The sequence below is a fragment of the Nannobrachium achirus genome, assembly GCF_963921795.1.
Source record: "Nannobrachium achirus genome assembly, chromosome: 21".
NCBI classification, from domain to species: Eukaryota; Metazoa; Chordata; class Actinopteri; order Myctophiformes; family Myctophidae; genus Nannobrachium; species Nannobrachium achirus.
Window position 1 is genome coordinate 26,566,745 of NC_137828.1, and position 17,711 is coordinate 26,584,455.

The 17,711-nt window shown below is 43.0% G+C and overlaps 1 protein-coding gene across 1 annotated transcript in view; it reads left to right on the plus strand.

The window, feature by feature from the left end:
* arhgef4 (Rho guanine nucleotide exchange factor (GEF) 4) overlaps positions 1-17,711 on the plus strand; it is a gene marked incomplete at both ends in the record, with an annotated part of 106,868 nt that overhangs the window by 52,030 nt on the left and 37,127 nt on the right. The window contains one exon of the mRNA XM_080751704.1: positions 14,016-14,170. Within this exon, the coding sequence (XP_080607830.1) occupies positions 14,016-14,170 (155 nt within the window). The remainder of the gene's footprint in view (positions 1-14,015; positions 14,171-17,711) is intronic.

A 17,711-nucleotide genomic window follows, 5' to 3' on the forward strand; every position in this document is an offset into this window, starting at 1 on the left:
ACGCCTTCTTTCAAAATGATATAGTGCCCCCCTTTGGCCAATTGGGGTAAGATTGGTTTCAGCGATGTTTGGACTAACCCTCTACAGTAGTTCATCATGAAAATTTTACTTTGCATGTATGTTTTAGAGGCAGAAGAATAATTTGCATACAACTTGCAATGTTGATTAAATTATTAAAAAAGCATGTTTCAATGTTTAAAAAATCCGATCTGACAGATCTTTAGATATTGGTCCAAAGTTCATGTAAAAAAAGTTCTGTGCACGTGACGCAAAAGTTCCGGAATAAAAGCGGGTTTAAGTGTTTTACAAACTGCTCAAATTGGCGGAAAATCTAAGGGCGGAGCTTACTTAACAAAGACACAGATGTCTTCCGCTTGAGTCAAGGCACGCGTGTAAGCAAGTTGCATGTCTTCAAACGAAACGAGGCATGACTTATGCCCCTTTAAAGTTTGAGTTTTCAAACGCTTCGTATAGCGCCCCCCTTTGGCCAATTGGAGTAAGATTGCTTTCAGTGATATTTGGACTAACCCTCTACATATTTGCCAAATGCCATGAACGTGTGACTTTGCATGTATGATTTAGAGGCAGAAGAATAATTTGCATAAAACTGCAACATTGAGTGAATTATTAAAAAATAATGTTTCGCTTTAAAGAAAATCCGCCTAAGTTTTCAGACCGTATTGGTCCAAAGTTCATGTAAAAAAAGTTTCGCGCACATTACGCGAAAATCCCAGGAGGAGATACATTTTTACTGTTTTTCATATAATTCAAAATTGTGGGAGAAGTAAAGGTCAGAGGTCAAAAGTCAGAGTGTAAAAGTTGTTCGGCATGAGGAGACGCATAAGTGTATACAGGTTTCATTGCTGTACCTGAAACAGGGCATGAGCTACACCAGTTCAAAGTTGGCATTTTTCAAAGGCTTCCTACAGCGCCACCCTTTGGCCGATTGTTGCGAGCTTCGCGTTTTAGCCGTTTGGCATAGTCCTCTGCCATACTGCCGAGTTTCGTAAAAAGCGACTGCACGGTCTAGCCGCTAGAGAAAAAGTGGCGGAATAATAATAATAATAGTTATGATGAAGTCCAATATCAATGAGTGGCCTTCGGGCACTTCGTGCCTTGGCCACTAATAATACAAAAACAAAATGTAAGAAACTATTTAAATTAAGGGACCCATATCAATTTGTCCACGACCCACACATGGGTCCCGACCCAGTGCTTAGCGACCAGTGCATTAGAAGCGGCTGCTGTTCTGCGTGATTGTGGACAGGTGTGAGCCCGTGACGAGGGTCCCGGTGGTCCTTCGCCTTCCTCAGCCTGCAGCCTCCACTACTTTGTGTATACCTGCACAGATGCTGGAAAAAAAAAGCAAAATGGCAGGCACTTATTACAGCTTAAGCCTGATATTGGTTGTACGCTGTGTCGTGTACCAAAAATAGCTGCTCTACAAGCTCACAGGGCATCGCAGAGCTTGACATATTATTGTGTTGTGTTGACGTGTTGTGACCTTGTAGATCGGCTATTTCTGGTGTGTGACACAGGCGTGCAAATACGTGTTACTGTTAATATAAATCAGCTATAAGTTGTCTGCGAAGTTGAGAAGCAAAGCTCGGTCACCACGAAGGATGTGTGCATGCATATGCATGGGACTGTATGGTAGTTGTGTATACAAGCATGTGCACGTGTGCGTGTGCACAAAAAGCTGCTATTAAAGGAGTAGTTCACCCCCATAATGACATTTTTTCTATTGATTATAGTGAATTTCCCCCCATAGATTCCGGATGGGGACCCAAATGTATTTGGGTCCCCATCCGGAATCAATGGGGGTACATTTATTGTAATACATTTTTTTTGTCTTAGGAATGCAACAAAACAATTTTATTCAACTCAAGTCTCCATGAGGTGAGTAATCAATTGAAAGAAAGTCATTTTAGGGGTGAACTACTCCTTTAAGTACCAGCTGTTTTCTCTCAGGATCTCTGCACAACTGTGTAGGTGGCTGCATCTTGCTGTAACCACAATTTCACACATAATCACGTTTTCCTGCATTGCAGGTCGACCTTTCCTTCTCCGTTGCTAGTTGCAACTCTCTCTATGCCCATTCATTACATGTGGGTTGTTTGTCTACTGTGCTCTATAGAAATGTGATTTCACACAATCAAATGCAGGTAGCTTACATTTACTGTTGCCTGTTGCTACTCGCTCGCTCACACACACACACACACACACACACACACACACACACACACACACACACACACACACACACACACACACACAGATACAGGTGGGTTTAAGGGCCTGTGAAGTCTTGAATTCCTAACCTGCAGGCTTCGGAAAAGCCGCCTCCTCCTCCTCCATTAGTTCAATGAAAATCCACAGGTATATCAAAGACTAGAGTGCTCTTCCACTCTCTAAAGAGCGGCCAGGGGATTCATTTTCTCTGGGTCTTTGAACGCGTCTGTGCGTGCGTGCGTGCGTGCGTGCGTGCGTGCGTGCGTGCGTGCGTGCGTGCGTGCGTGCGTGTGTGTGTGTGTGTGTGTGTGTGTATGTGTGTGTGTCTTTTACTTATACTCCACTACACCTTGGATTCAACAATTTTACTTTTACTCCGCTACATTTATTTGACCATTTTAATTACTAGTTATTTTGTAGATTTTTATTATTATTACAAAATACATCAGCCATATAGGCCTATACATTTTGTCCATTTGAAATGATCAACAAGCTCACAATACGTCGCATCGCGATTCGCGACACATTGTGATCTTGTAAATCTGCTATTTTCAAAATCTGTTTGTACATTTGAAAACTTGAAATGGGACATTCTGCACAATGAGTAATTTTACTTTTGGTACTTTTAAGTGCATTTCGATGCCAACACTTTTATACTTGCACTCAAGTACATTTTGAAGTACATTTTCCGGACTTTTACTGAGTTGTAACAGAGTTACATTTCTACATGGCAGCATTGATACTTTTACTTAAGCAAAACATTTGAGTACTCTGTCCACCACTGGTTCTATCTAAAACGCTGCATGCACAGCACGCGCCGCCACCTGCACACTGTGTGTGCGCGTGTGCAACAGTAGCCCTGCCTGCTGAGTGCTGTGGAAGTGGCAGATGAGGCAGAGCCCGGCAGGGGAACCCACTGTCACCTTGAAGGAGCGCTTGGCACGGTGCCCGACTCCATTAAGTCAGCTTCTATCTGTAACGGATGACAGGCTGTGGGCACTGCCATGCCATGCCCTGGCCCCAGACCAACGCCTCACACACCTACTGGCTCCATAACCCACTGCACCCATTCTTTAACCCAGGGTGTCTTCAACAGGGGGTCCGGGACCCTCTAGGGCAGTGGTTCCCAAACTGTTCAGCTCTAGACCCAGATTTGTAGATTTGTTTGTTTGTTTGTTTTAAAATGTATCTGTGTTTTCTAAAGATTTATATTTTAAAAAAAATATTTTGAAATGCATATATTTATTTAAATGTAGGAAAAGAAAATGAACATTTTACTTGAGTCGTGACTCGTGACCCATGAAAATCGATCCGTGACACACAAATGGGTCCTCAGAGTTATTACAGGGCGGCCGCCAAAATCTATAGGATTTTTTGTTGTTGTTACATGAACCACTTGAACCCTAGAATCCCTATGCTGGCCATCAGGAAATCCCTGATCCGAATTACAGTCTAGATATCCAAAATGTTCTGGTACAGGCTTCAGTGTAATTGCTTTTCTGGATGCCAAAAATGGGTTTATGGCATCTGTTCTGAGTACTCAGTTCTTGTGGGATTGTCTTAGATTCATTCAGAGGAAACATTGTCTTGCCTCTCTCTCCAACAAAGGGAAGAACTGCCAAGTCTTTTTTTTTTCTTCTTTTTTTAACACTTGGAACAGATGTGGATCTGCGCTCATACTCATTAAGGACAACCTAAATCAAACTGAGTTAACATTTGTTAGTGTAATCTCTATTTAGGGATGTGCTGTACGCTTTTTTATAGAAACGAGAAAAGGAGCAACTTACTTTGCCGTCAATGAGGAGGAGGAGGAGTTGGAGGAGGGGGGAAAGAGGAAGCAGGGGAGTAAACACGGAGAAGAGATCTATGAATGACAGGCCCCACCCACTGCCCTGTCTGCCATGGAGATAATGAGGATAATTAACTCGTTAGAAAGAGTTTATCGAGCTAAAATAACGTTAAAGAGAGCCAAGTCAATTAACTAAATTAATCTGATACAGGATTGAAATATCTTATACGACTGTCACTATATACTGTATGTGCTTTATGACAATACTACACTGTTCTAACCATGATGATGGTTATAACTCCTATGAGATTTCAATTTGAAGGATTTTGCCCACTCTGCAGATGTATCTATTTACAACTCAATAGTAGGCAAGCCATGTTCTGTTTGTAGCCTGTCAGGATAACTGTTTCTAAGTAGAGCCATGTAGGAATCTTTTCACTATAAGCACACCTGCTATTTTGGTTACACTGTACTACAGGGGTCTTCAACGTTTTCAGGCCAAGGACCCCTTAGTTGAGAGAGAGATGAAGCAGGGACCCCCACAACCTTTTCATAGATTCCATATAGTTTCATTGTTTGACAGCACAATCATCAGTGTATTTTGGATTCATGTCAATTTGTGTTTTCAGATTTATTAGTATTTAACCACTTGAATCGTCAATACATAACTTGACATTTCACTCTGTTCTCCCCTTTTTCCCCTCTACACCAAACATCTTTGACGAAAATAGCCGATCTACAAGCTCACAGCTTGTAGATCTGCTATTTTTGGCTAAAGTTCTCAGAATATGGACACTAGGGTTCAATTGGTTAAAAAATGAGAAAAATGCTTCCATCATATAAGATTTGGAGGACCCCCTGTAGTAACACTGAGGACCCTCTAGGGGTCCCAGACCCCCTGTTGAAGACCCCTGCTGTACTATATAAATAAGGCTCAATGGCCTGACAGTCCAGAGCAACACTTGCGTGTGTGTTGTCTCAGAGAGCTCTTGTTTTTGTTGTTAATAAATATATTCTTCCATATTCTCTCTACCTTTGTGGAAATGTGATTCTATATTAAAGTAGGGTTCATAATTACTACCAAAATGGTTTAACTGCAAATAACATAAAGGCTTGAGAGTTCAGGTGATTTGATTTGTATGGGTTCATTTGTGCCAGGCCTTGTTGATCTTTAAAAACCAACGGTAAAACCAATTTCAAACATTAATATCGGCTTCCTATTTAGGAAGCTAATAGGAGTGTTGTGAGAGAAATGTCCATTTAGTCACTGCAGCAGTCAAACAGACATCATGGTAGCAACTAGCACGTATTACCAAAATACATAATCCAATAGAGGGGATTCCACATTTTTTAAAACCAATTTCAGCCTGTCTTCCCCGTTTCTTTACCAGGTGTCATCAATATACAGTATCCGCACACGGGGCTGTGGCAAATACATTATGGAAAACCTTTTTTATGCATTTTGTTCATGTAATGAATGAATAGACTTGGTCCATGTTGCATTGATGCCTGCAATGCATACAGCCAGCTGACTTGCCACTCTTCAGGTTTTCTTCAGAATAGTTAGGAGTAGGACACTGATTTAATATGGAAATACCAGTGGTGTAAAGTAAAGTACAAGTACTTTGTATCCAAATTGCCAGGGCGTTGAAATGTGTTGTGAGCTTGCAGATCGTCTATTTTCGCTATTCATCGTACAAGGAAGAATTCACAGGCACACAAGCGCGCACACACACACACACACAAACACACACGCACATGCTGCAGTTTTTGACGCATTGTTCCACTTATGTTTTCAGTTCATGGTATTCATAGCCTACATTCCCAGGGTAACCAGGTTACTCTGCTGTTGATATCACCGAAATACGTCACTTAGATCAAACGCCCCCCTCCTCCACGCTAGCAGATCCGAGAGACGGGAGCTCTGTCCCTTTTTTTACACGAGTTGGAACGCTTTCCTCCTCATTTCCGTCCAGCACACACACATTGAAGGCCTCGGGGCCTTCGCTAGGTTAAAATGAAACCGGATTAATCTCTGTGATTGTCCTGCAACTCATCCCCCTTTCCTCTCTCTCTCTCTCTCTCTCTCTCTCTCTCTCTCTCTCTCTCTCTCTCTCTCTCTCTCTCTCTCTGCCTTTCTCTCCCCCCTCCATGCTTTCATTGTCAGAAGCCTCAGTCCCAGGCAGGCTCAGGCTCATGCGCTCACAGGGGAGTCTCGCTTTTATTAAAGTGCTGTAGTTTGATGTTTCGCCTTTGTGACCTCGTACTCTACTGTCCCGAGGGTACTCGGGATCTCTCTCTCTCTCTCTCTCTCTCTCTCTCTCTCTCTCTCTCTCTCTCTCTCTCTTTCACTGTGTGTATAAATATATATATATAATATATTTATATCCCTTTCTCTCATCTTGGTCAGTCAGTCAGGGTGGCAGCTAGCTATGTGGGGCCGCTGCTTTCACGCGGGACTCGTAGCCACGTGCCAGGCTACTTACTGCCAGCTACGCACGCGACTAATGAAAATGCAGGGCGTTTACGCTCGACTTCCTTGGCTCGCTACGCCATGCTACTACTGCTACAAACACACACACACACACGCGCGCGCGCGTGACGTTCGCGAGCACGTGCCCGCTTCAGTGTGCCAGTGTGAGTATTGAATGTTCTCTATGCAGACACATCTGATCTGGTGACATTGCTAACCCACATCTCAGAATCTCAGGGTGATTGAATGCTACATGTGCAGTGCAAACTCAGCTCACACACACCGACTAAAACACATTCACCTAGTCCTGCTGGCTGCGCTAAGCCAAAACACACATGCACGCACACACACACACACACACACACACACACACACACACACACACACACACACACACACACACACACACACACACACACACACACACACACAAATACAGCAAAAATATTCTGTGTTCTTTTATAAAAGCCCAGTGCACAGTGCAGGTGCTGCTACCAGGGGTGTCGCACCAAATTCTGGGCCCTGGATGTTCTTCATAGGGGGAGGGGTTTAACCCATTTAGACTGGGAATGCATTATTATGCATTATTTTGTGCTTTAACTATTGAAAAATAGCAGATATACAAGCTCACAGCGTGGCACTGAGTGGTGCACTGCGAGCTTGTAGATCTGCTATTTTTGGAAAAATCATGAAAGTGTGTGCAAGTGAATATTTCAAATCCTTCTAAGGTTTTTTGAAAAACCTATGTTTCTATGTCAGTGGTGCTCAAACCTTTTCATGTGAAGGACCCCCAAAATTATTTGTATTTGGCCACGGACCCCCATCTCAAAATATTTCGTTCCAGGGACCCCCCAGAAGCAAAATCAGTTACAAATGTTCACTTAAAAAATACATATTCAAAGATTTGCACACATTTTCACAACTTTTCAAAAATAGCAGATCTACAAGCTCGGTGCCGCGCTGCGAGCTTGTATATCTGCTATTTTTCAATAGCTAAAGTATAAAATAATTAAGACCCCTCCACCTTGGGCCCTAGTAACTCAGTCCCACTTCCCCCCCTTGTGACGCCCCTGGCTGCTACACTATTTGGCTCTTTGTAGTGCTAATTTGCAATCTTCATTCCTATTTATTTTCCTATTTTTATATCTAGACTTTGAACCCCTTGAACCTTGACCCCTGGTCCCTGGAACACAGAAACTAAAAGTAACATGCAGTTACACACGCACGCACACACACACACACACACACACACACACACACACACACACACACACACACACACACACACACACACACACACACACACACGTGCGCACACACACGCACGCACACGCACACACAAACACGCACCTTTCAAGGACAAGCGCTGATGTTCCCGGTGAGAACATTGGAACAGTGTTTCTCAGTACAGACAGTGTGTGGAGACAGATGTTACCTGCTGCCGGTGACATGCAGACTATGTGTCTGTCTGAATCCACAGAGAGACTTCAATTGATGACATTGATTTCCTTTGTTGTCACACGTCTCTGGGGCATAAACAGCAGTCTGGCAGCGGTGGAACAGCGGATGATGAGAGCGTCGTCGGGGATGAAACGCCAAAAGAGCCTTGTGGGATTTATATTATAAAAAGCCAGCACCAAGTGCATTTAAATTCTTTATTTTTGCTTTGTTTGTGTTTGCTTGTCCCCGCTGGCATGTCTTCTCTAATGTCAGGAAGCATGTGAAATGCCCTGGATATCACATGTACGCTATACACAGAAATGGAGACTATCTTGTGTCGTTTATGGTTTTCCTAGGCGAGGCTGAGATCAATGTTGCCACATTTTGCTGTGGACAAACTAATTTGGGGGTCCTTGACTTGAAAACATTTGAGAAACAAGTCCAAACTAAAAAATATTGTTCCTTCGAAACAATTGTGGGCTCGCTTCAAGCCAAAAAACAATGGCTATAAAAGTACAAAATGTCAAGATCGCAGCCAGTGCTCTCTTTGATGTTACTGACGCAATTGGACGCTGCATGCATGATTTGAGGCATTTTGTTCCAATAATGTGTTATGCAAAAGTTGACCCGCTGGTGGCGCTATAACATTTCAATGTGAGAAGGGTGGCATCTGTTCCTAGACTTAGTGGGAATGTGCTTGCAAGATTTCACCACATCGCTGGCTGTGTTCATGATTTGAGGTGTTTTTGGCCACTTTATTTATTTATTATTATTATTTTATATTTTTTTTGTGTGCACTTCATCGGCATGTTAGATAAAGGTCCTTAGAGTGTGTGTAGAATGTTTCTTGCAAATTGCAAAAAGATCCCAGAATAAAAACGGTTTTATGCATTTCACAAACTGCTCAAAATGATAAAGCGCCCCCCTTTGGCCAATTGGGGTAAGATTGGTTTTAATGATATTTGGACTAACCCTCTACAGTATTTCATCATGAAAATGTGACTTTGCATGTATGTTTTAGAGGCAGAAGAATAATTTGCATAAAACTGCAATATTCATTGAATTATTAAAAAAGCATGTTTCAATAAAAAAAAATCAGATCTGACAGATCTTTAGATATTAGTCCAAAGTTCATGTCAAAAAAGTTTTGTGCACATGACGCGAAAATTCCAGAATAAAAGCGGGTTTAAGCGTTTTACAAACTGCTCAAAATGGTGGAAAATCTAAGGGCGGAGCTTACTTAACAAAGACACAGATGTCTTCCGCTTGAGTCAAAGCACGCGTGTAAGCAAGTTGCATGTCTTCAAACAAAACGAGTCATGACTTATGCCCGTTTGAAGTTTGAATTTTCAAACGCTTCGTATAGCGCCCCCCCCTTTGGCCGATTGGAATAAAATTGGTTTCAGTGATACTTTGACTAACCCTCTACATCTTTGCCAAATGCCATGAACGTGTAACTTTGCATGTATGATTTAGAGGCAGAAGAATAATTTGCATAAAACCGCAATATTGATTGAATTATTAAAAAATTATGTTTCACTTTAAAAGAAATCCGACCAGACAGTTTGACCGTATTGGTCCAAAGTTCATGTGAAAAAGGTTTTGTGCACGTAACGCAAAAATCCCAGGAGGAGATCGATTTTTACTGTTTTTCATATAATTCAAAATTTTGGGGGATCTAAAGGTCAGAGGTCAAAAGTCAGAGCGTAAAAGTTGTTCGGCATGAGGAGACGCATACGTGTATACAGGTTTCATGGCTGTACCTCAAACAGAGCATGAGCTTTACCTGTTCAAAGTTCGCACTTTCGAAGGCTTCCTACAGCGCCACCATTTGGCCGATTGCTGTAAAAAGTAATAACACACGTCGCCACAGTAAGCTGAACACATTGATGTTTTTATTTTCATTTTCTGTCTTAGGTATGTAGGAGTAGAAAGCCCACAATAATGACAATATCTAAAGTGCGCTCGCCTTACAGGCGAGCCCACAATAATCAACTGCACTTTAGATACAAGCCCAAGTACCAATATTTACAAGTGACTTCGCAGAAAAACAAGCCCAAAGTCACTTGTACTAAGCCGACATGGCTACACTGGTTCAGATGCTCTCTTCTTGCTTTTAACGAGGCTCCGGACGGACGGCTCGTGAGGAAGCAAGGAAAGAGTCTGCTGGGAGAAAATGAAATGCTGTCCGTTGTCTCTCTCCCTCCTTCATAAACACAGGCTGTGGATGAGCTAGCCAGGGCTCGCCGGCGCTTTTACAGACTCCAATAAATAAAGGCCACTCGATACCTGGAGCACTGCCATTGCCCTGGCTTCAGCATAGCAGCACACAGCAGCTATAATACAACAGCCATGCAATGCATGCAGCCAGACAGGCTGGTCCATGACTCCATGTGTCCTACACTGCCCCCGTGAGGGCAACACGTGCAACTTGCATAGCTGATGCTGCCTGGGAGAAACCTCTTATTTCCATATTTATATTTTATTTTAACCCGGAATTATTTTATCCTTTAGATATTGAAAAATAGCAGATATACAAGCTCACACACAGCGCTCAAACCCAAATATTTGCTTCTGGGGGGTCCCTGGAACAACATGTTTTGAGATGGGGGTCCGTGGCCAATAATTTTGGGGGTCTTTAATTAACATGAAAAAGTTTGCGAGCCACTTTTTTCACAAACTGGGCTGGCGAAAGGAAACATGCGTTTTTCAAAAACCTTAAAAGGAGTTAGAAGACATTTCTAGAATGGGGTCAAAATATTCAAAGACAAACTTTCACAATTTTTCAAAAATAGCAGATCTACAAGCTCGCAGCGCGGCACTCGATGCCGCGCTGTGTGCTTGTAGATCTGCTATTGTTGGATTTGAACCCTGAAACGAAACAGTTTTGCACACATGAGGTTTCCACCTGACAGAGACAGTATAGCTGATGCTGGCCATGACAATGCAGTTCACAGTAAAAACCCAGAGATTAAAAAAAAGACTTTATTAGAAGTTACAAAATCAACTAAAAGGAGATCCAAGAAAGCCTTACGGCTTATTTACATAGGAAAACCTTGTTTTAAATGGTATAACACTGAATGACAGACAGATAGAACACAGTACTATGCAGAGGATATCATCAATAGGAAAAACGGTCGTAAAACAAAAGATAAAAATAAAAATAAAAATAAAGGTATTTACAGTAGATGGTCTTTGTTTTTTACATTTGACATTAGGAAAAAGAAAAAAAATTAAATGTCGGCCTTCGTTCCATTTTGGGGGCTGGGCGGCCAACAAAGTAAATCGTCACTGTCGGACAGAAACCTTGTATCTCCAAGTTTCAAATGTATACATTTTTTCGCAAAGCAAAGCCCTGCTTCATCATACAAGGCTGTTGCACAAAAGTAGTGAAAACAGCAGATCTACAAGCATACTTGTGCTTGTAGATCGGCTGTTTTAAATAGTTTAAATCATTTTTAAAATGATAAATACAAAACAAACGGTTTTGGACATACAAGGTTTCCACCCGACAACGATGAAATATAACTCATGTACAATAATTGGCCCACTGGCTTGTCACTTGTCATGATCTGAAATGGCAAATCTTTGAGTAGCAGCAGCAGCGCTCTATGAGGGCCTCTCCAACTATTTTTCCCGGGCTGAATCAGGGGCCCAGCATGTCCCTGGGTATCTTGGTGTAGTAGTGGTGTAGTGTATCTTGTACACCAAACACTCTGGATTTGGCTGTGTCACTGTGAGTGTATCAGTACAATGTATGCATTTGCTGGCATTATTGTTGGCCTTATCAAGAGATAAGCATGCTGGTTGGTGTTCATTGGAGTAGAGAGAGCAGCAAAGTACAAGAATCACACTCGATTGTGGAGGACTCATTCTCTTCCTCCCTCGGGCATCCCGCATTCTTAAAGGAGCAGTTCACAAAAAAGAAGAAAAAACAAAAGTTATTTTCTTTTTATTTTATTTTTTGGCGCCAGTGATTTGATGACTGGTCTTCAAATAAATGTATAAAGGGTGAACTACTCCTTTAAACATGTTTCTTCTCTGCCTTCTTTATCCCGGCATCACCCAAGGGCGGTGATGCCATTTTGTCACCACGGATACTGTACAGTTGTCCATGGCAACGGCTGCTGGATGATGAGGCCACTGGCTGAGGTGTGACAGCAGCGAAAAAGAGAAAAAGAAAAAAAGGAACCCTCCAAAGAAGCAGCGGTTTTTAGTATTCTAGCCAGGTAGTCAGTCAGTCCCATGTTCACACACACACACACACACACACACACACACACACACACACACACACACACACACACACACACACACACACACAGTTTTTAAGGTTTCCACCCGACAAAGACTACCTTTGTGGTGTCACCAGGGGAGACACCACTAGTGCACAGTGACAGATTGCAGTTGTCTGTTGGGCCCTGGAGCATGCTGGGAGAAAGGAAATTGGAGCGATGTCATGGTGTGTTGGTCAGTGGCCACTGGGTGGCACACTGTTGTTTCTCTCCTTAAGAGATGCTTGACCCTGGTAGGCTGCCAGTGTTTGATAAAGAACCATACTGGTGTCAATATGTGTACAAATATGTAGACAGATGCCAGGTTCATTTGTCCTCTAGTTATTGTATGGTTTCAATCTACAGATTATTTATGTTGGGATATTACAGTACACTACCGGTATTTGGACTGATGATGGGTTCTTGGTTTACCTATTATCCTAGATTTACTATTTCTATGCATTTGATGTATCACCTTGTGTTCACCTTGATCACTGTAAATCGCTCTGGATTAAGAGTGTCTGCTATTAAAATGCCTAAATTGTTAATGGCTTTATTTTTTAGATTAGATCATGACCAAACTTACCAGAGTAATTGATTCATTGTTGGCTAAACATCATTGTGTGGATGATGAGTCATGGCCGTTTAGTTTCTAAATAAAATCTTTTCTCCAGGGATTATCCGTTGGCTAGACTGTTCAAATCAGTCAGCACCAATTTAACGTTGACAAAACACTTCTTGTCAAAGAGTTTAATGCTCAACAAATCCCATAGTCTTCTATAAGTCTGCTGTAATGGGCTGTCATCCAGTGTTGTTGGTTACGCTTTTGAGAGCTTTGTCTGAGACTCTCATATTTCCGCCCCGGTGTCATGTGCATTTCCAATAGCTTTGAGTGCACGTTGGTCAATACAGTCCCTTTGGTTTCCTCCCTTACTTTCTTGCTTTCACTGAGGGTTGTTTTTTCTTCTGTTTCCTGACGTTGGTGCCGTGTTTTCCCAATCAAATTTTAGTGTTTTTTAACGTTTCCGCCACAGCGTGGTGGCATGTTTTCCTATCACATTTTAATGCTGTTGATTGTTTCCCCCCGCAGCGTGGTAGCGTGTCTTCCTATCACATTTAAATTCCGTCAGCTGAGATTCTTCTGCACTGTGATGTCATTGTCTTTTTTCATTGCCTTTTTTGTGGGGGTTTTATTTTAACTTCTTTTGCATCGTATTCAAAAACGTCCTTTTATAATGTATTTCCTTTCTTAAAGGACAACTTTGTTTTTTTTTACAACAAGGGTTCATATTTTAGATTCTAATTAGAGAAAATAAAAGATGAGTGTTAAGATGTTTTCATTTGCTTCTTTCTATAGTTTTAGCGATTTTAATGACCTTAATTTCAGTGGTTTGGGACATGCGTGCAAGTGGCTAAATATACAATTTACAATATATAATAAGCTGGCGATTTCTTTACAGTAACACTACTAGCCCCCATAAGTCACATCTGCCTATGAAAGTTTGGGAGTCTTGGGAATGGGCTTATTGTGTCTAAAAAGACATATTTAGCCACTTGCACGCATTCCCCCAACCACTGAAATCAAAGTAATCAAAATCGCTAAAATGCTAGAAAGGAGTAAATTAAAACATTTTAACATGCATCTTTTCTTTTCTCTAATTACAATATGAACCCTTGTTATAAAAAAACAAAGTTGTCCTTTAATGTCTTACCGCTTAATGTTTCATGTGAAGCGCTGCATGTTGAATTGCCACGTTGTTGAAACATTGCTACACAAATACAAACCTCTCCTTTTTTCCCCTCCCAGCGGTGGTGATGCCTGACGGGACGGGGGACATGAAGGCCGGGCTGGGGGACGAGCTGGGGAGCGAGGAGGACCTGTTGTACGAGGACTTCCGCGGGTCTGGGTCCCGCTTCGGACACCCCGGGGGCGGGGGCGGGGAGCAGCTGGCCATCAATGAGGTAGGAGACTAGAGGGCATGTCATGGTTCATCAATGAGGTAGGAGACTAGAGGGCATGTCATGGTTCATCAATGAGGTAGGAGACTAGAGGGCATGTCATGGTTCATCAATGAGGTAGGAGACTAGAGGGCATGTCATGGTTCATCAATGAGGTAGGAGACTAGAGGGCATGTCATGGTTCATCAATGAGGTAGGAGACTAGAGGGCATGTCATGGTTCATCAATGAGGTAGGAGACTAGAGGGCATGTCATGGTTCAATGAGGTAGGAGACAGGAGGGCATGTCATGGTTCAATGAGGTAGGAGACAGGAGGGCATGTCATGGTTCAATGAGGTAGGAGACAGGAGGGCATGTCATGGTTCAATGAGGTAGGAGACTAGAGGGCATGTCATGGTTCAATGAGGTAGGAGACAGGAGGGCATGTCATGGTTCAATGAGGTAGGAGACTAGAGGGCATGTCATGGTTCATCAATGAGGTAGGAGACTAGAGGGCATGTCATGGTTCAATGAGGTAGGAGACTAGAGGGCATGTCATGGTTCATCAATGAGGTAGGAGACTAGAGGGCATGTCATGGTTCATCAATGAGGTAGGAGACTAGAGGGCATGTCATGGTTCATCAATGAGGTAGGAGACTAGAGGGCATGTCATGGTTCATCAATGAGGTAGGAGACTAGAGGGCATGTCATGGTTCAATGAGGTAGGAGACTAGAGGGCATGTCATGGTTCAATGAGGTAGGAGACAGGAGGGCATGTCATGGTTCAATGAGGTAGGAGACTAGAGGGCATGTCATGGTTCAATGAGGTAGGAGACAGGAGGGCATGTCATGGTTCAATGAGGTAGGAGACTAGAGGGCATGTCATGGTTCAATGAGGTAGGAGACTAGAGGGCATGTCATGGTTCATCAATGAGGTAGGATACTAGAGGGCATGTCATGGTTCATCAATGAGGTAGGAGACTAGAGGGCATGTCATGGTTCATCAATGAGGTAGGAGACTAGAGGGCATGTCATGGTTCAATGAGGTAGGAGACAGGAGGGCATGTCATGGTTCAATGAGGTAGGAGACTAGAGGGCATGTCATGGTTCAATGAGGTAGGAGACAGGAGGGCATGTCATGGTTCAATGAGGTAGGAGACTAGAGGGCATGTCATGGTTCAATGAGGTAGGAGACAGGAGGGCATGTCATGGTTCAATGAGGTAGGAGACTAGAGGGCATGTCATGGTTCAATGAGGTAGGAGACAGGAGGGCATGTCATGGTTCAATGAGGTAGGAGACAGGAGGGCATGTCATGGTTCAATGAGGTAGGAGACAGGAGGGCATGTCATGGTTCAATGAGGTAGGAGACAGGAGGGCATGTCATGGTTCGTGGCATCTTGATGGTTCTTTGTCAAACACCTAATTGCGATTGACATTCGCTTGCCTATTAGGCCTTTTAAACACAACCTATTCAAAGTGGGTGACGAGGCACCACCAGCGGCGTCCCGCTTCCTGGTTGTCACCAAGAAGGCTCAAAGAAGGAGAAGACACCCACCCGGAAGTTGGCTCACCACGGTCCATGCGCCATGACACTTTGGGTGGTGGAAGTGGCACCGGAGGTTCGGTGAATAACATTAGCGTCTATGAGCTTCGGCTGGGACAGCTCATGAACAAAAAATAATTCTGAACGATAGAGACCTTTGTTGTATAATCGCTCCAGGAATATAAAAGAAGACATATCACAGGTATTTTTACAATCACTTGCTTTTCGATGTGCACAGTACATAATGTTATTGAGGCACCTAAACAGCCTATAGTTTCTGTCTCGGAGCTATCGCGAGATTTGGATTCCAGACAGGTAATGGTGGAGAGTCTCGCGATACTATCTAGTTCAGAAACGTAAATTGTGCTCTTTAGATGCCTCTATAATGTTATACAGTGTACTCACCGAAAAGCAACACAGCACAAAACAATGTGTGACATGTTTTCTTTTATATTCCTGAGCTGAGTGTTTTATAAAGGTCTCTATCGTTCAGAATTATTTTTTGTTCATGAGCTGTCCCAGCCGAAGCTCATAGACGCTAATGTTATTCACCGAACCTCCGGTGCCACTTCCGCCACCCAAAGTGTCATGGCGGATGGCCATGGAGCCTAAAATGACGTCGGTGTCCATTCCTTCTTTGATCTTCCTTGGTTGTCACGCAGAATTGCCATGGCGGATTACACTGAGCCAACCTGCCTCCAAGACAATTACTGAGGCTTACGGGGCGATTCCGGCGCTCGGCGGGACGGCGGTTCAGAGTGAGTTGAACCCAGCCCTCCAGGGAGCAAGCTCTTGTTGCTTCATTGTTGTGGCCAAATGGCGTGAATTCCTCCACGCCTCTCTCTTCTCAAATGAACACAATTGAAAGGAGGAGAGCAAAACGTAATATCCCTTCCTTGCTGCTGTATGCGTGCTATTGCCCCTAAGATGGCTTCGACATTAGTGCATTGTTTAGAGCAGGGGTCTTCAACCTTTTCAGGCCAGGGACCCCTTAGTTGAGAGAGAGAGATGAAGCAGGGACCCCCACAACCTGTTTCCATATAGTTTCATCATTTGACAGCACAATCAATAGTGTATTTTGGAATGATTTCAATTTGTGTTTTCAGATATTTAACCACTTGAACCGACAAAAACTTCATTTTTCCCCTTTACACCAAAGCTCTTTGCCGAAAATAAGCTCTCAACGCCTCGCAGCGCGAGGCGTTGTGAGCTTGTAGATCAGCTATTTTTGGCTAAAGTTCTCAGAATATGGATGCTAGGGTTCAAGGGGTTAATATAAAAAAGATTTGGAGGACCCCCTGTAGTAACTCTGAGGACCCCCTAGGGGTCCCGGACCCCCTGTTGAAGACCCCTTGTTTAGAGTGTATAGTAATTGAAGCGAATAACGGTTTAATCTCATGTGCAGTGTGTCTGCAGTGTAGGGCCCATGTGTTTCAGTTGAGCAGAAAATATTGTTTTGCTTTGTAAATAAATATTATACATTTCGTGAACTAGATTGTTCAATTACAAACAAAAGACCAACACATTGTACCAGATGTGTTTTCATTGAGATATTAACCATTCGAAACATCATCTTGGTAATTATCTCCATTTGACTGGCGTGCTGTTTTGTGAGTTTAAGGCGCTTTTGATCCCAATGCTCTGGCTATAATGGCAACGGCAAGACCTAAAATCAATACGAAACAAATAAGAGAGTGCAGCCAGGAATCCATACTACACTACAAGGACCAAAAAAACAACAATACAGGTTTGCTAGCAGATGAAATGGAACACGTCCGCCAATGACAAACTAGAAATGGTTGCCGGGACGCTTCGCTTATTGGCTGAGGGAGAGAGGTGATAAATACAAAGCGCCAAGGATGCTGGGTTATTTGGTCGCCATGGATACAAACGGCAGGCCCCAGAGTGTGATGTGTGGAGGTCTTGTGGAATGTGAACAAATCACTCTCCAGACAGATCTGTTGTACAGCATGATATTAGCAGCAGTAGCCTATGCTTATCCCATTAACCCAGACTTATTT